Source organism: Vulpes vulpes, chromosome 11, assembly GCF_048418805.1.
Source record: "Vulpes vulpes isolate BD-2025 chromosome 11, VulVul3, whole genome shotgun sequence".
NCBI classification, from domain to species: Eukaryota; Metazoa; Chordata; class Mammalia; order Carnivora; family Canidae; genus Vulpes; species Vulpes vulpes.
Window position 1 is genome coordinate 57,958,106 of NC_132790.1, and position 19,856 is coordinate 57,977,961.

The 19,856-nt window shown below is 36.8% G+C and overlaps 1 protein-coding gene across 8 annotated transcripts in view; it reads left to right on the forward strand.

Annotated features, from left to right (window-relative positions):
- Positions 1 to 13,572, forward strand: part of GOLGA4 (golgin A4) — a 179,075-nt gene extending 165,503 nt beyond the window's left edge. For 6 of the 8 annotated variants that reach the window (XM_072726415.1, XM_026001027.2, XM_026001025.2 and 3 more), the window contains 3 exons: positions 3,557 to 3,643; positions 10,208 to 10,270; positions 12,875 to 13,572. In XM_072726415.1, coding sequence (XP_072582516.1) covers positions 3,557 to 3,643; positions 10,208 to 10,237 — 117 coding nt within the window. In that variant the 3' untranslated portion in view covers positions 10,238 to 10,270; positions 12,875 to 13,572. The remainder of the gene's footprint in view (positions 1 to 3,556; positions 3,644 to 10,207; positions 10,271 to 12,874) is intronic. The other 2 variants (XM_026001026.2, XM_026001030.2) reach the window with 1 other exon arrangement.
- The last annotated feature ends 6,284 nt before the right edge of the window (positions 13,573 to 19,856 follow it).

The window sequence follows — 19,856 nt, forward strand, 5'->3', positions numbered from 1 at the left end:
TAACATCTTGTGGATCCTGAACATGTAACAGAGGAGGGGTATATTAATTCATAGTAATTCAGTATTTTTTTCTTAAAGGACTTTTTTTAAATTCAAAAAATACCTAATGCTGATTTTCTCCTTATTTTTTTTAAAAACCAAGCTACTGAAATATAACTATCTCTTATTAAGTCATTATTGGATAGTAGTCTATATTTGCAGTGGGGTAAATAATTTAATGTTACCTTGTTATTGCAGGGAAGGGAGAAGGGTGTGTCTTAAAAAAAAAGCTGCTCAGAACTTTAGCTATACGGATTCATTTCTGAATCTAAAGCTGTGATCCAGTGTTGCTAAACAAATTACGTAATCTTTTCTTGATCTGTGACGTGAAGAAATGACTGCCTCAAACTGTGTCTTCTGGAGGTTGCAAACTGTGGGGGATGAGATCTCTACAAAGTTTGGATCCTCTTGAAGAAAGACCCGGCACAAGCATAAGATGTGTTCTGGGGCAGTGTCATTCAGCCAAGTGCAAACTTGTGCTTTCAGGGTTGTGCAGTTAGTTTTAGGCTATGACTTACAAAACAGCTGGAAGGGGTAACCTCAGGGCTTAGGCAGCCTGTCTAATACTTGATTCGGAGTCTATGTGGTGGAGTGGTCTCTCTGGTCTTTTATCTTCAGCATTTAATGCATCTGGTTACTACAAATGATTAGTCTGTCATCCTACCATCACATTTTACAGATAAATGTAGAAAATCGGTAGCAGATACTCAGCTTAATTTAGTGCTTATTTATTGAGCACTTGCTACAGGTGGCCCATTGTATATCACCATGGTGGGGAAGATGAAATTTGACACTATCTCTAATTTTTTTTTTTACACTCTCCCTAATTCTAAGGAGTTAAGAAAAGTGGAGCTGTTTGCAGTTAAGCATGATACAGAATGTCGTCAGGTTGTTAAAAGAGGCACAGAGTTCTCCTGTTTACTTGTGGGAAGGTCAAGGAGGACATTGTAGAGAAGCACATGTGTCTGCTGGGCTTTAAAGCTAGGTCAGGGGTATATGGGAGTGGTTAGATTTTAATAGATAAAATCAGATGGGAGGGGAAGCCTAGACAGAAAGGCCAAGGCAGGAAATTGAGTGTGGGTTTTGGAATGACAAGTAGTCTGGTCCAACTAAAACACTGGATCTGTGGTAGAAGTGACTCCCTTTAGGGCTGCACAGAGTGTGGAGGGCATGGAATGTTTTTAGAGTTTTAACACTAGATATTGGGATAGTTAGCCCTTGAGCAGAGATTGACAAGATCAGAGCTGGTTTTAGACATATCTTTTACTGATTTGGTTAATATCTATACATTGACAGAGAATTTGAAATGGAGACTAGGTTTTGGTTTTTGAGTGAGCCAAAGTATATTGTGGCCCTTGTGATTTGATCCTAATCTAGAGTTGTGTCTTGCCCAGCAGGATATGTATGTCATCCCACCTGTGTTTTCTTCATCTGCTTTTACACATGGTGTTCCTTATTTTATGAGGCAGATGATTTATTTAAGAAGAGCACATGTAGGACACATGTTCTTATAGTATGAAGCTAAGGAAATGTCCCTTCTTTCTTCTTTCACTTTCTTTTTCTTGGGTTTTTGATCCTCCATGCTAAAATCAGCCTATTCTCCTTTTCAGTAGAAAGTATTTCTCATCCTAATCTTTATCAAAGTTTCTCCCTAAAGAAAACCTGGCAGGAGATGCCACCTCTAAACCAGGTAGCTCATTTGAACTTTTTTCCTTACTTCCCAGGGCCTGAGTATATTGTATGTAGAATAGACACTCTGAGTTCTTTCCCAAGATCTGGCAGAGAGCCTGGGCTTCTCCATTTAAGTTTCCTGGCAAGAGAGGGAAGAGCTTTAAGTCTTTACTGGGTAATCTGCTGCAAATTCAGAGTCACTGATGAATTTCGAGGTGGGTTTCTCATTGTCTAGAAATGTGAAGAGACAACTAGGAATAGTTTGGGGTTTTCTTGACAGACATGCTTGTGTGTGCATGTATGTGGTTTCATAGTGATTATAAATGGACTTTTGGGTACTTTGAACCTTGCAAGCTATTGAAATTAATGCCTAAAAACAGTCTTCATAGATAGTATACCAAAAACCATTAAAAATTGCTTCAGAGTGTTAATGAAAAGAATACTGAAATAGTCACTACTTCATATTTCTCTTGTCATTTCATGCCACATATGCTTAGTTTCTAAACCAGTTTAGCATGGAAGATTCTATCTAGGCAATACAATTTAAAGGATGAGGGTTTTGTAAAATGCCTTAGAATTCTCTAAAAACGACTTTGTTTTAAATGGTATTTTTTTGTTCCTCAAAATGGCAGAGGCAAAGATGAAAGGAGGGAAGGGGGCTGAAATCTTGCGGAGTATGGGGTTTGTGGTTGAAGAACAGTATTAGTGGTTGAAGAACAGTATTAGAAGTATGTCAAGTGACTTAACTAGGCTTAGCACATAATTGGAATTTTAAAAACATTAGTATCTTTCCTTCCTGGAGATAATTATACATATATACATTATATATGATGTGAATTTGTAAAATTTTTGGTTAAATTATTATGTCATCTTTTCTTTAGTGACTTTCTCTAGTCCCCAGCCCTCTCCCCTACACACACACACACACACACACACACACAGTCTGTGTAAATGAACCAAGAATGTTAGAGTGAGTTCTCCGGGTGACCGTGCAGTCCTCTGTGGGAGTCCTCAGGGGAGAAGCACTAGCACCTGATTTTGTATGTAAGCACTGAACTTGTTAATCCTACTTATTTCGTGAGTGTATCTTATTTCATAAGGTATCTTCTTTCCTCTCTGTCTCCCTCAAAACACCTCATCTTGATACAAAATAGGGAATTTCAACCTTTGAGGAGAATTTTCCACGAGCTTTTGGGTGACAGTCTGACTTACGGTATATTCATTTAGATCTGCACAATTTATGACCTTGTTTTGCAAGCTACCATGTGTAATGTTTTGATTCATCATGTTTTCTACCAAACAAAACATCTTGTGTTTATTTAAGATGTAATTCGTATTTCTATTAGGCTGATGTGCTGCATGTTGTAAAAAATACCTACTAAGCATGTTCATGTTCATGCAGTAGCCCATGTTTATGAGATATATGATGTGATTTAGTTAAAGCTGAACTTGGGAGTATCTAATTCTGATTATTTAGAGCATATGTTTGGCAATACATCACTTACTAGATAGATTTCTACAAATAAAAAGCCTTATAAAATGAATGAGTAATAAAGTTTCATCTTAATAAGACAAAGGGCCAAGAACATTAGAACTTTATATAGCTTCATGCTATTGTAATTTCATCTTCTTGAAATAATATCAACCTAGACATTGTGAGGAGTCCTTTTAAATTGAAATTTTAGTGTTGGCTGTTATTTCCTTGACTAATACCTTCACATCATACTTCTTTGGTCGTGGCTTCCATTGAGAGCACTAAAGAATCCCACCAGCCGAACATGTCAGAATGGGGTGAGACTTCATCTGCTTCACTGTCTGTTAGTGATTATCTCTTGTTTTTTTCTAGACCATGGCAAAGGTTATAACCACTGTACTGAAGTTCCCTGATGATCAGACTCAGAAAATTTTGGAAAGAGAAGATGCTCGGCTAATGGTAAGCTTTAAAAGTGGCTACAGATAGAAGACAACTTTATCCCATCTTTTTACATTCTGTTTCATTTACAAAGACTTTGAGTTGTTAAAAGACATTTTAAATGTTTAGTTTTTATTGTACTGTAGCCGAAAAAATGAGAGTGAATCTACATTAAGAAAGTTTAACCAAGGGCAAATATGAATTGGTGTCAAGGAAAGAACAGTCTTCTTCAGTAGCATATATGAGGTTGATACCCATATATGCTGTATATGGGATTTCCAGAACTTGGGCTATTTATGGGAAGTACAAAAAAAGCATTTGTTCTAGTATACCAGTAATAATTTTTAAAACCAGATTATACCATGATGTGAAATGAAACAAACACACACTTCATATACATGTTGCAAAATTATTCTTATGCCAAACTTCTTTTTACCATGGGCCAGTAATTCAGTGGGAAGATCCATTCTAAGTAAAAGTCACAGTAAGAGTGTGAAATTTGTGAAGTCTCAGATCTTTCCCCAGCTTTCTTTTTCTGCTTCCTTTTCTTGTCTTACTGGAAGCTTGTGGCACTGTTCACATCCCCCCTCCCCATTTCTTTACTTTTTTCATGATCTCAGCACCATTGTTCTCTTCTCTCTTCTCACTAAAGCAAGCAAAGATCTTTTCCTTTATGATGAATTAGTCTATGTCCAAGTATCTCCCATAAGAAAGACTAAGTCAATAAGTAATTACCTCTCTAAGCATCTGATCTAGCAGAGTATGTCTCTTATTACAACAGTTCTTGCTTATCTTAAGCCCCAGTCTTCCTGTAGTGGTTACCAATTTGTTCTGGGTCTAACCCATGAAACTCAACCAAAAATCTGTTGATGACCTGAGTGGAGGACTTTTTTCCAGGCCAGACACCCCACGTTTGTCAGCCGTTTCTTTCTTTTCTTTCCTTTATCCCTTTCCTTCCTTCCCCCTTCCCTCCCATCCCCTCCCCTTTTCCCCATTTTATTTATTTTCTTTTTAAGTAAGTGCCATGCACAAAGTGGAGCTTAAGCTCATAGCCCTGAGATCAAAAGTTGCATCCTAGAGCACCTGGCTGGCTTAGTTGGTAGGGCATGTGACTCAATCTCAAGGTCTGTGCTGTGCGTGGAGCATACTTACAATAAAGAAAAGAAAAGAGTTGCATCTCTAACAACTGAGCCAGCCAGATGTGATGTCTCTCTCCTCTGACGCATTGCGCAGTGCCAGTCATGAAGGATCCCAGTGCTTTAGGCACATCCTGACCTCCTCTTCCTTGCTTTCTCTAAAGCCATCCCGGCATCTCTGACCTTTGTCCCAGTACTCCATTGCATATTGTATCATATACCTATTATATAGTTTCTGAGACAGTTGGAATTACTTTGTTTTTTTGGAAAGCATTCCTCCCTGTATCTAATGGCTTAAAAAATATTGTTATACCTTTGTAGTTATTTCTAGTGACAAATATTTTTTATAGGAAGTATATCACTATAATGTATGCCCTTCATCAATAGAATGTTGTTTAAAGTTATAGCAAACATTAATTCTAAAACCACGTAGTTACTTAGAGTACTTTTCCTCCTCACTGAATAAAACAGCTGTGTCTTTGTGAAAATAAAATATTCCAGTGCAATTGGAACCTGTCGACATGATTCTGTCATTATGGCTCAGTTTAAGAAAATATTTTTAAATGATCTGATATACCTTTGTTCATTCTCCCATGGCCTCTTTATCATCTTGATGTTGGGGTATGCCAAACTCTCCTCTTACTGTTGAGCTACACTTCATCAGGATTTGCTTTACAGTTCAAATTCATCCTAAATCATGGCTTTAGCAATATGATGAGAGATATACCTTTATCCCATACACACATTCAGTCTTAGATTGGTTTGCCTTGAAGGAAATGAATTGAACTGAATGTGTAAATAATGAACCATGTAAAGAAAAACCTTTTAAAGCAGATTTAATTGTTTCTTTTTGAGTTTAACTAAAAAGAAATCTTTGAAAAACATTACAGTCTTTATTCCTGAATAAAGTGGTATTCATTCTAGATAGGGATGAAATGGTAACTGTTCATTCCTTCCTGAAAGAATCCTCCCTTGTCCCAGAGGCTGACCTGTCTAGGTGGAAAGTCCTGCTCTTTCCTCTACTACTTCAAACAGACTCTTATCCATCATTAATTAGCTTTTGCTTAATGAATGAGTTCAGTCAGCAATCAACCTATTCTTCCCTTTGTTGTGGCGGGAATAGGAAAATTGAAGACATGGAAGATAATGGTTGTTGATGTTATGGGAGCCTTTAATTTTAGGGGGAAGAGGTAGCACTCATTCATCTTGCACAAATAAAAGATATGTCTAAGTAAGGTAATTAAAATAATAAAAATAGATGCTTAGGAAATACAAAATAACTTATAATGAGCATGAAGTGAGGCCCAGTGATGGCTTATAAGTCAGTTTGAGTCACTTCTTATTGGTTTGACATTCTTGGTACTTGAGAGTGATTCATGATTGTTTTTACATTTGATGAAAAATTAAGATTTTTGTTGATTGAGAAAATTGAATCAATAGACACATTTGCCTTTATGATTGCTATCATTCCCAAAATGAGCAATAAGAATCCTTGTCTTTGAACAAACCTTTTGAAATTACAACTTATTTCTTATCCCCTTCCAATGACTTGTAGCTGATAGAACAAAACACTTCAAAAAAGAATGACTTCTATTTTTCTAATAGAAAGATAGTTGAGATATCCACGAGGAAGATATTTGTATCTTTTCAATTTAAATATATATTTAAAGATATTTATCTTCCCAATAAAAAGATAGACAACTGTATAGAAAGCAGGCTTTTTTAGGGGTTTATTAAATGACATTAGCTTTAAATGTGTGTTACAGATGGATTTTTTCTATAATTTATTATAAATGTGGAGCTACAGTTTCCTTTGTATTCAAAATCAGAAACCTTGTTATTTTAGGTTTGGAGACTGAAAAGCTGGCAAAAGTAAACCGAAACAATCCCAAAACAGTACCAAGCTGCCTTTCCATCCATTAATTTTGGGGGTGCTTGAGAGAGTATGTGGGCTGCGCATTGTCCTGACAATGTGCAGCTATGCCAGTGTTTGCACTATTCAGCAGGTATTGTAGGAGGAATGCAGTCTGAAACTTTGCTTTGTGACTCTGATGATTATGTATTTGCTTTTTGGCATTGATCAAAAAATTACCATGACTGCTAATAAGGTATTTCTCAATATGTCCCCTTTTTACTTTACCTCCCTTCCTCTCAGTGAATTTTACACTCTGTATTTGAAAACCCCATTATAGAATGCAACAGTTATTAATAAGTGGTTTCAGAATTTAACCTAATTTTAAGGTTATATTTCATGGATGAGAAATTGTTATCTGTCAAGATTAAATTGTACAGCATAATTAAATTCTGGTATATTTGAGGGCTGTGATGTGTAGAAAAGGAATCCTAGTCTTTCATTAACAAATCTCAAAACCTCTGTTTCTTAACAAAATAAATATCACCTTGTTAGGGTTGTCAGAAGACCCAAGTATAGTACCTGCACTGGGTTTCTGAGATGATGGTAGGGTTTGCAAGGATGATCACTTAGCGACCATGTAGCAATGTGTGTGTGTGTACAAATAGTATTTCCAAGAGAAGAAGAGTGGTCAGTTAATATTAGTATGTGTAAGATCAGTCATTAAAGATGTCAGGAGGACAGTCAGGTCATTTCACAGGCATGATACCTCAGAAAATGTCCCCATGTCCATTCCAACCTCTCAAAGTACCAGCCATAAGCAGCAGTACTGTGGTGAGAGCCTAGATCTCGCCAGCCCAACCCAGCTGGACTTTGAGCAAGCCCTTTCCTTTTTTTTTTTTTTTAAATTTTTATTTATTTATGATAGTCATAGAGAGAGAGAGAGAGAGAGAGAGAGGCAGAGACACAGGCAGAGGGAGAAGCAGGCTCCATGCACTGGGAGCCCGACGTGGGATTCGATCCCGGGTCTCCAGGATTGCGCCCTGGGCCAAAGGCAGGCGCCAAACCGCTGCGCCACCCAGGGATCCCGAGCAAGCCCTTTCCATGAATGACTGTGTGGGATTATTGTATTCCTAAGATTTCTTTCCTTCTAAAGTTCTGAATTATTTGTAGATTTTAAAGTTTTAGATTTGTTTCAAGTGGAAAAAAAATGCCTTATGTACAACAGGTGCAAATTAAAAAGAAAATGCACATAACAAACACTTTTTTTTTTTTTAAGATTTTATTTTTTTATTCATGAGAGGCACAGAGAGAGGCAGAGACACAGACAGGCTCCATGCAGGAAGCCTGATGTGGGATTCAATCCCGGAACTCCAGGATCACGCCCTGGGCTGAAGGCAGACACTTAACCGCTGAGCCACCCAGGCACCCCCAAACACACTTTTTTTGTGTGTGAGAACAGAATTACAGCTGAACAGTAATTTCAGCTTACTGTGCCATCGTTTTGTGATGGTTTAGGCAATTTAGTTGTCCAGAGTAGACTGAATATTTGAGTAGCAGGATGGGAACAAGAGTGAATGTCTTTGACTTGTCTAATTATTTTTTGCTGAATTAAACTGCCCTACAAGTACACCATCAGATTTTTCTTTTAAAGGAGAGTGTTATTATTTAGGATAATTTTATTAAGAAAGTTTATTTCAATCAGGTTTATTTCAATCATCTCTTGGAATTGAGAGGTTCTTTTGTTATATAGACATCTCTTTGAAAAAGTGTTCTTAGAAATACATTTTTCCTTTTAGGGTACTCGCAAACTGAATGACATGTTTCACCTAGATAGCTGTTTTTCTTGACTCCGTTGAAGGAAAATTTTTCTCTTCCATTGAAGATTTCATCCCCATCCACTCTTGTTATTTTTAAAAATTGATTTTCTGTTGACTTTGTTTTTGCTTTTCTTTCACATTGATTCTTTGTGTTGTGTCAAGTTCTTGACTAGTTTTTGCCCTCAAACAGTCTTGTACTTAAGTTGATGTTTCTCACTTTTCTCCCTTTGGCTGGAATTTTAAGAATCTCCTTTGAGTTAATAATTCATCCAAGCTTTTCTGCATTATTAGATACAAAACTTTGCTATCCCAGAAGAGGCTTGCCTTTGCCTTTACATGGGCTCAGTAGATACATGGAAGGTGGATCAGAAAACAGACGCAAATAGATACTGATGCAGAGTGAAAAATACTGTACAGATAAAGTACATATTTGTTGTCTCAAGTGGTTTTTACTCTTGATTTTGTTAGAATTACATAGTATATGATCATTGCAAAAGAAAACATTGCAAACAATTCAGAATCATATTACATAGAGAGGGAGACCTTCGAGTTTACAGCCTCCCAACGCTGTAACGCTGATAACACCATGCCAGTTATCTTTGTTAATAGTTTGGTGAATATCCCCAGCTTTCTAAGCTTTATAAATAAATATTTATAATATGTTTTTAATCACTTAAGTATTCTATAAAAATGGCAGAATGCAACAGCTTGCTTTTTTTACTTAACATATTTTTACTTTATTCTACTTCATTACAAATTAATGTACCTTATTCTTTCTACTGGCTGATTTTATGATTATATGGATCATTTAGTCCTACATTTAGTTCACCAATTTCCTATTGATGGATACTTAGGCTGTTTCCAGTTTTTCAATATTTACAAACATAGACACAGGGAGCATCCATATATATATACTTTGCATGTTTCTGCAAGTTTCTCAATAGGATATTGACCTTATTGTGTTGTATGTGTTGCAAATGTTATTTTCTAGTTTGTCTTTTGATTTTGCTGCTTATTAACCGCACCATTAAATATAAAAGATAAGTAAAATGATTCTTCTGATGTTGGTCACACTAAGAATAGACTCAGATTTTATTAATAATCCCTCCTTTTTTTACTGATGCTGTTTTAAAGCAAACCAGAAAGCTATTTATAGCTTTATAATCTTAGATTATGACCATTTTAGATAGGACAAAGAATTTATTTAAAGAAGGTTGTTACAGTAAAAACTATGCTTGAGATTGAGTCCCCTTGAATGGAAATTTCGATTTGAGTCATCATTCCTGAACTTATTCCTGATATAAGAGAATTATTCAGTGATAAAACTGACATGTATTAGGAATAACAGTTCAGCATATAGATATAGTGTATTCATATTCATCGACATTTTTCCCTGAATTTTTGTTGCTAAATTGAGATTATATGAATCAGATTTTAATGTGGACTTTAATGGAATTATGAGAGAACTCTTTTTATAAAGAAATAATTATACCCAGTTAATCTATTTTATAAATATTTGAAATGTGAAGTATCTTTATGTTGTTTAAATTTTTTAAGTAAAGTTGCAAATGAAAGCTACATAATGCTATATTTACTTAGGATGGGAGGGAGGTGTTACAGATTCCTTATACTTTGTACTCCCTTGATTTGGGGGAGAGTTGAGAAGTTTTAAAGTACATTATGTTTAATCCTTTGAAATTCATATACACATATAATCTCTGTGTTATATTAAGTCTTAAAACTAACCCAATAAGCTTTTTTTCTTCCTGGCTTGTAGTATACTTCACCTCGCAGTGGTATCTTCTGAGTAAACCATCAGTCTGTGCTTAGTTAGCATGTGGTGAGTGAAGAATAATGTCTTGTGTCTTTTGTGCGAAAATCAAATGTATTGCATGATACTAACCATTACACTGGAATTCTTTTGCTCTTTTCTTTAATGAATACATGATTATGCTATGGGTTAATATAGGTATTTTCTGTTAATTCTGTTTTATAGATTAATAATATATAGATAATCACTACCACCAGTAAAAGTTATATAATTTTTAGGAAATTTTACTTCTTTCAGTAGCAATTGAAAGTTTTAAAATTACTCTTTGAAATTTTATTAAGTCAAAGAAAATTATCTATTTTATAATCTTTTTTGTTTTTAATTCCCAAGGATAGTCTTGGAAATTAATAGAAATTGTGAGAGAGAAATGAAAAATCATTTTCTAGGAGGAAAAGTCATTCTCAAGATAGAGATATTTCCAGATAGAAATGAAAAATCATTTTCTAGATATATTTCACAGAATCAGAATTTAAGATATTGTAAGGTCTACTTATCAAGGCCAGTCTGAAATAATGAAAACTAGTAAAGGTGACTTTAAAATAAATGCAATTTTATTACTTCCTGGGATCATACGGTATACCAGGTTAACATCTGTCCTGAGGAGACCCTTAGGCAGCCTGCTTTGATTGAATACAGCTATTTGTAGTTAGCATATTGTTACTAGGAAGTGAAGGCATCTCAACTGTTTGGACAGTTGATGATCTTCACCATTTAAACACCCCTGCTATTGCCTCTAAGTATTAGTCACGGTAGTGGCTTAACTTGGCACTCCCTAATGTTTAGGGTACATCTTTACCTCAGACTTTTCTGCAATTTTTACAAATGCCAAATAAGCTGCAGTGCAATTAATAGAGCTTAATCAAATTAAAATCAAGCTTTTTCTGTGGTTGTTAATTCAGTGGTATTCAGCTAATGGTATCAAGGTTTAAAATGCTAATACACAGATTTTCTTTTTTAACCTTTTAGCTTTAAAAATCATTTAGGCCTACATTTGAGTCTCATTTTGATTTTATTGTATATCAATTAACCTGCCTTACCTATTATCTAAAACTTCTTTAGTCTTGTAAGTCCCTTAGCATTTTCCTTTTTTTATGGTATTATAAATACTGCGTCATGTTTATCATCGTATCATTTAAATACTATCATTTATCACTGGAAGTGTATACTGCGCAGCATTTCTATTGACTGACTAATTGACTATCTCTTCAACTTTTATTTCAAAAAATTTCAAACATAAGATTTGCAAAAATAGTGCAATGAACACCTATATATCCTTCATCTATCACCAATTCTTAATCTTTTGCAAAATTTTCTCACTTGCTCTTTCTCTCCATATATATCTTCCCATCTGTAACATTTGACCATTGCTTGCAAACACTTGTACTTGCCAGCATTTGACAGTTACTTGCAAATATAAATAAATACTTTAGGAAAGATCTTAAAGAACAAGGGCATTTTCCTACAAATTATCACTCTCATGAAATTTAATATTAATATAAAACTGTTGTCTAGTATAATAAATATTCATATTTTTCCAGTGTTTCAAATAATGTGTTTCATGATTTTTTTTAAATTCCAGGATCCACTAAGTGATTACACATTGCACGTCATCGTCATGTTTCTGTAGTTTCTTTTAAACTTGAAAAGCTCTCCCGAGTTTTTTTTGTCTTTTATGACATTGACATTGTGCAGCATTATTGAATCATGCATGAATTTATTTTCCTACAACAGCACAAGCTAAAGTTTCAAAATAATAACTGACACAGGAATTTAAATAGGACAGATCTTTTTTTCATCTTCTCTAGGTTTCTAGGACCAATATGATTGTTGAGCAAGTTTTATAAATAATACTCTACTGGGAATACATCATGAGAACCAGTGATTTATATTTTTCATTTATAAATTGAGAAGACTCTAACACTTTACATTAAATATGTATAAAAAGTTTATTTCTATTAATCTTATTTGTAATTTATTTTTGTAGTATTTTAACTTAATTTGGTTACTGGCGTTTAGCATTCTAATCAGAGAAACCTTATTAAGAATCAGTCATTTGCATCATTTCTCTTAGCATTTTAAGTGTTTTTTTTTTTGGAATTTGGGGTTTTTTGTTTGTTTTACGTTTTAGGTTTTTAAAAATTGAGTTTGTAAATTTCCGATTAGGCATAGCTTTTTACACCAAAATGCTCTTTGTCCTCTGCTCCCATACATATCATCCTAGGAACATTGCAATATATAGAAAAATCAACACATTAAAGAAAAGGGAAGGCCTCTTTGTTCTCTTTAAGTCTGAATGAGGTTTTACCAAGTCAACCTGCTTACTCCTAGCTTCTCCAGGTATGAGCTGGGAGCATTCAGTAAATGTGAACGGTGATGGTTCCAAAGTCACTGAAACATCTTGTTTTTTAGCATCACTGACTTATAGGATCTACAAGTCAGATCATTTTAAGAATATTAGTTTTTAGGGAAAAAATTTTTTTAGGATTTAATATTTAGAATATTTCTACTTTCAATCCTTAGACAATAGAATCAATTTTAACTTGAAAAAAACAAATCTTCCAAAATGGGCTTTAAATTTTTTTCTTAATCCTTTTTCCCCTTTTTCTTTTCCAGTCATGGCTCCGATCATCGTCTTGAAGAAACGGGGTGGTGGTGTTGGGCAAGTGTGGAGGACTGTCCATGTTTATGTTTGCCTCTTTGAGAAGCAAGCTGTTATTCAGGGCCCATTATGGAGTTAAAAATCAAGAGAAATCTGACATTGGCCCATCTGATATATTGCAGACTGCCTTTCAAATCGATTATATCAGTGGAGAAATGGTGATAGTTGTTTTCTTTTTTGTTGGGAAGAACTTTATGTTGTTTAAAAGATATTTTGAATAACTCAACCTGGCTTACGGGCTCATTTAATGTTCCTTTCTTCCATTCTTTTTGTCCCTCTTTTTAAAGAACTGCTTGCCTTTCCTATTTATTTTTAGGGTGATTTTTTTTTTAAAGACTTGTGCAATACATTTTGAGGTGAAACTTAGTAGATTTTTTCTGATAAATTAGAGCATTTAATTGAGTATTTTATCCAGATTGATTTGTTGAATATTTGCTAAAGACTAGTTCTTTAAGCTATATATATGATAAATCTAAACAGCAGTACCTCATTGTTTACTTAGCTTTTGTACTTATATTTTTCAGAGGAAAAAATACTACTGTAAATTGTAAATAGTCAATATTGTATGCATACTGTATTGTATGCAGATCTGTGACTGTTGGCAATGTCATCTTGGGAGAACAGATAAATAAAGTTTATTTACTATATAAAATTTGTTTACTGTGCTTTTCCTCAGTTGAAATCTATTTCAAGATAGTTAAGAAATGATGTTTTATCTGAGTGAATATCTTGAGGAACTATTTTCAAGATAGCTAGCTAAATGGTAAACCATTTGGAAAGATTTTTTATGTTTAAAATTACCAGGACCACAAAAAAAGAAAAAAAATTAGCAGGACCACGTTGGAAGAAGTATGGAAACAAAAAATACTTCATGGTGTGTGTTTTAGGAGTCTGCCAACTTGGGGATGCCTGCCATCTCTGGAGTAGACCATAATCTGATTCTTTTTAAACTTAATGAGAGAGCATCTTTTGGACAGCAAGAGATGGGAACTGTTGAGAGGGTTTCACATGCGCTTTATATTCTAACAAACACATTCAGTATCTAGGTATTACCTAACCGCTGCCTCAGGGTGGCATCTCAGTTATCCACACAGTGTGGACATTAGCATTGCTAGTGTATCTTATAGTGTGATAAAGAATGGGGAACTCTGAGTGGTAGATGACCTGTGGGTCTTCCTTTATAACCCACAGCTGACTCCTTTGAGGACTGCTGTTTCAACAAGGGAAGAGGGGCTTCTTAACCGCACACCCTTTTTTAAAAATCAGGATTCATTTAAGGGGCAAAATCTTGTGCCACCGAATGGTCTCTGACAGCAGACATGACTTCTTACTTTTTTAATATATCTTTTCCTAAGGTATAAATCATAGACTAGTAAAATTTATATACAACTTTCTACTAACTCATTTACGGAAACAAGCATATCAAAAAGTATGTAGGGGATCAACACACTTTTTCTAGAAAGTGTCAAGGTCAGATAGTAAATATTTGCTGCTTTATAGTTCATATAGTCTCTGCCTCAGCACCCCCTGCCCCATCACTGGAGTACAAATACAATCATAGGTAATACATAAATCAATGAGCATAGTTATGTTCCAATAAAACTTCATTTATAAAAGTAGGTGGCAGGCTGGACTTGGCTCGAAGGCTGTGGTTTTCCAGCCCCTGAGAAAGTGAACAAGTTGGATCTTAAACATGGAGAAGGGGGCAGAGTGATAATCAGTTAATGTCAGGGGTTGCTCATTTTTCCTCAGTGCAGGCACACAGCCTCTCTTTCAGAACAAGGTACAGCAAATTCATTTCACCTTGATTAAGAATGATGGTGGCATTTTCTCAATGACTTGTTCCAGCAAGAAGGATAAAGTCTTACATAAAGTCTTACTCTGTGTCAGGGCCTTAGAACCCCTCCCCCCCCCACCTTTGCTTGAAGACCCCCATCCCCCCATAACTGCCCCTGATTGATGCCCGGGGAAATGATGGAGTTTTCCCAAAAATACTTCTAGCATGTTTGCATCATAGAGTACAGACTGCTGAGTATTTTGCCTTTTACTCCGATTGTTACTTGCAGACAAAGGAGGAGGATTGTGATAGCCGAAGGCCACAGTGAGACAGCTGTGATCCCAGCACTTAGATCCTGCACTAGGGCTCTGAACCCAAGGCTTTCTCCAAGACCTCATGACTACAGCATACAAAGAGGTTGATGGAGTAAATTTATTGCCAGAAAACTAGCATTTTACTTTGAAAGGTGTTAGATGCTAATAAGATATTACATGAGCAAGTTCTTTTTTTTTTATTTTTTATTTATTTATTTATTTTTTATTTATGATAGTCACAGAGAGAGAGAGAGGGAGGCAGAGACACAGGCAGAGGGAGAAGCAGGCTCCATGCACCGGGAGCCCCATGTGGGATTCGATCCCGGGTCTCCAGGATCGTGCCCTGGGCCAAAGGCAGGCGCCAAACCGCTGTGCCACCCAGGGATCCCCACATGAGCAAGTTCTTGGTAAAAATTTCACTTGCAGCTCCAGCAATGAATTTTATAGTCCCTTTGTTGAGGTCAGATGCATGTGAATCTTGGTAGAGAACTATCTTTTTGTTGACTTGTGTCTTAGGCTGTTCACACTGCTATAACAAAAATACCACAAAATGGGTGGCTTATAAACATTGAACATTTATTTCTCACAGGTTCATGGACTGAGAAGTCCAAGATCATGGCACCGGCAGGTTGAGTGTCTGGTGAGGGCCTGCTTCCTAGTTTGTAGATGCCATTTTGCTATAACCTCATGTGGCAGACAAGAGCTTTCTCTGGCCTCTTTTATAAGGGCATTTATCCCATTCATGAGGGCTCCACTTACATGATCTGAGAGGTCCCAAGTCAGAGGTGATCCGGCCCCACCTCCTAGGACCATCACATTGGGGGATAGGTTTTAACATTAATTTTGGGGGCATACAAATGGTCTCTAAAAACTTGAAACTTTTTGATTTAGGCATTTCTAAATTAAAGGACTGGAACATCATTTATGATTTTCTGATGTGTGTTTACTTTTATTCTTACAAAAATTTACTGGCCACAATAACTTCCTGTAAAGTAGGGCATAGATGCTAGAAGGGTGCTCATGCCTTTCTTTGCTACAGACCCCAGAGGTGGGGATGGCTTAGCCGAGGTTCCTTACCCTCCACAGCAAATGGGTCCAGAGGTCTAAAGGATAAAATAATGTGTTGGGACTGAAATTTATCTTTGAAAAAGCAAACAGAAAAGACCTTTTCATTGTATTTTTGTTCTAATTCTGAAAGAAATTTAGGTTCATTGTAGACAATATGGAGAATACAGTTTAAAAAGAAGCTAACCTTCAGCATCCCTGAACAAGAAAACACAACCATCAGGTGCCTGCATGGATCAGATGGTTATGCATCTACCTTTGGCTCAGGTGATGATCTCCAGGTCCTAGGAACTTTATTTTTGATGCCTTTAATCATGAGTACTTTTTCTTTTCTTTTTTCTTTTTTTAAAAAGGTTTTATTTATTTATTTGACAGAGAACACAAACAGTGGGGAGTGGTAGGCAGAGGGAGAGGAAAAAGCAGGCTCCCTGCTCTGCAGGGCTTGATCCTAGATGTCCCCGTGAGTATTTTTCTAATGTGTGAATGGTTGTATGGAAGAACAGGCTGTGCATGCATGTGTGTGTGTGTGTGTGTGTACATACATGCCTACATTTACATGTCTATTTACATTTGGAGCCATTAAAATTTCTTTGAAACTATTTCTAATTCAATATTTTATCCTGTGGATACATCATTGTTTAGTTTCCTTTTTCTCCTGTTGAACATTTTAGATTATGTGTAATTTGTCACCTACATTTAGTACTCCATGGTAACCTTACTGTCCATATTGTAAGCACACTTGAAAAAAACAATCCAGGACCAACCTTTCTCTCAATTGCCTTTGATTTCCAAACAAGTAGACACATTTTACATTCCTGTGTGCCACATTTGTCTGGCATCATTTCCCCTAACATTCCAAAGATGTGATACATGAGGGAACATTCTGAGTCTGTACACTCTTTGAATACTACATTTCAAAACTGGGCTTCACTCAAATTTGAAGTATCAAAAATGAAATGGCAGTGCTTAAAACATACACTCCAGGGTAGTGTGGGTGGGTGGGTGCAGGTGAAGGTGTTCTTCCCATCCCCAAGCCATTTGCTTCCATAGTAATAATTTCTTGGGCCTCAGTTTGGGACCCTCTTTAGTTAGGTTTTTTACTGTTCTTTAGAAGTGTTCCAACAGCAAACGTGAACCTTTGTTCAATGACTTGTAAACAGTACAGCCATTTTAAAATCTAAATATTTTCCCCTAAATCAGCCTAAAGTGTGGCTATGAGTACATCTCTTATGCTTCTCCAATTGCTCATCTCCCTACTGCCTCTTGATTACCACAAACCCAGATCAAGCTGCCTTCCCCTTTGTGAATGGGGAGTATTTTGTGTTTGTCCTTCTTGCTCTTTCACTGCTATCCGTTGAGAGTGGGTAGACAGATGATTTGTCCTTTTCATTCACAGGTCTCCAGGAGAAATTGACACAAGATCTGGTGTGGATCCTGAGATCCTGGCCATAATGTCTGATGCAATGATTGGATGAGACTTTGGGGATGCCTTTAGGAGGACACTGAGTATATTTTATGGGCAGCCAGGAAGGAAATGAGTATTTATGATCCAGTGAGCAGACTGTGGTAGATTGGATTACTGTTTCCAAGTCTTCACATACTTTGTCATCTGACTTTACAGTACCTCCTCTCAGAGTGGGTGGAGTACATTTTTCCACCAACACTGAGTGTGGGGTGTGACTGTGGTCCATGGGTTTTGAGTGGACAGGATATATGCCACTTCTGAGCGGTGGTTTTAAGAGCCCTCGCATAAGTCAGCCATTGCTCTTGATCTCTGCCATGAGTTTGAGATGTGGTTGCTCCTTCAGCTTGGGCCCTGGAATAGTGTAGACACATCAACCAGTCATGTAACATGAGTGAGAAACAAATAGTTATGTTGTAAGCCACTGAGATTTGGGGATCATTTGTTATTGTAGCACAGCTTAGTGAAAGCTGACTAGTATGTCATGAAGGGGAAAAAAAAAAGCAAAGCAAGCTTCAGGATAATATGTTTAGTTTTTAGAGGCTCAAATATATAGATTTGAGATTTCTTCAGGTTTATCCTGTTTGGGGTTTTCCCAGCTTCAGTCAACAGGTTTGTCTTTTGCCCATTTTGGGAAGTTTTTAGCCATTATTTCTTTGAGTTTCTTTTCAGCCATACCATCTTTCTCCCTCTCCTTCTGGAACTCCGTGACACAATGTTAGATCTTTTATTAGAGTCCCGTAAGTCCCTGGGCTCTGTTCATTTCTTTTTTCAGCCTGTTTTCTCTCTTACTCAGACTGAGTAATTTCTATTGTTCTATCTCAAGTTCATTGACTCTTTCTTGTGTCTTCTCCATTCTGGTGTTGAACCCATCCATTGAGTTTTTAATTTCAGCTATTGTATTTTTCAGTTCTAAAATTCCCAATTTGGGTCTTTATATCTTCTATTTCTTTCCTGAGATTTTCTGGTTCCTTGCTGAGATTTTGTTTTCTTACCTGTTTCAAGCATGTTTGTAATTCCTCATTGAAGCAATTCCTCCTCTGTTTTCAGATCTTTGTCAGGTAATTCTAACCCCTCTGTCATTGTGATGCTAACATTATCTTTTTTTCCTCACTTGGTTCTTAGTATGTCTAGTGATTTTCAGTAGAAGCCTGGACATTTGGGATAGTATGTTATGAAACTCTGGAACTTACATAAACCTGTGTAGCTGGTCTCCTCTGAGACTGCTCGGGCAGGGGAAGAGGTGGGGTAGTGCCAGGTGGGGATAGAAGTCCAGATTCTCTTATTTTGCCTTCACTGACACCCAGGGTGGGGAGGGTCTCCTCATTACTACTGGGAAAGGGTATAGAATTACAGATTCCTACTGATACCACCTGGGCTAGGAAGGGTATGAGGGCCTCTTTACTCTTCCCCATGTGGCCCCCACTGACATCCAGGAGGAGTGATGGGAAGAGTGACCTCTTTACCTTTGGGTAGTAGTGAAAGTCCATGTCTCTCCACTTAACACACCACCCCCCACTCCTGCCCCAGCAGGGAGAGGGAGGGGACTTATTTGCTGCCAGCAGGAGTGGAAGTTCAGGCTTCTCCACTGACATGGGGATGAGGTGGGTTGGGGAAGGCCTCTTGCTATCCACCAGGGATGGAAGTCCTTGCTGCCTGTTCAGTCTTCTCCAACAGCACCCTGGAATGAGTTTGGGGTGCCTCCTTACAGCCTGGCAATGTTAGAGGTCAAGTTCCCCACTGGACCTTTGCTGGCAGGTGAGGGTAGGGCTGTAGTGTTTTCTGTGCTGTGTGGGTAGAGTACAGTGGCAGTTATCTAAAAGCTGTCTTGCCAGGCTGTTCCTTTCCTAGTCTTCTCTTCAGAGAGAGCATTGAGCATTGACAGGCAGCCAGTTCCTTCATCCCCAATTCTGCCTACATGCATGAGGCAGAGAAACCGTCAGGAACTCAGAGCATGCCATTCCACATGCCCCAAGTCCCCCAGACAGTCTGTGGTGTTCCCTCTGCCTTCAGAGTCTTCTCATGTTTGTCTTCTATGTAATGTCCAGGGTTTGTAGTTGTACTTAGTGGGAAGGACAGGGAGAAGTGCATCTATCTGTGCTCCTGGAAGTGGAAGTCTCCTACACAATGTAATTTTATTCATGTAGCTATTATGTATTATTTACTTGATTTAAAGAATCCTGTGCAATGTTACAGATGCATATACTTTATATATATATATATATAAATATATATATATATATATATATACACCAGAAAGGCATATAATTCATTCACTATAGTGGCTAAAACTAGTCTTCCTTAATCACCTTTACCAT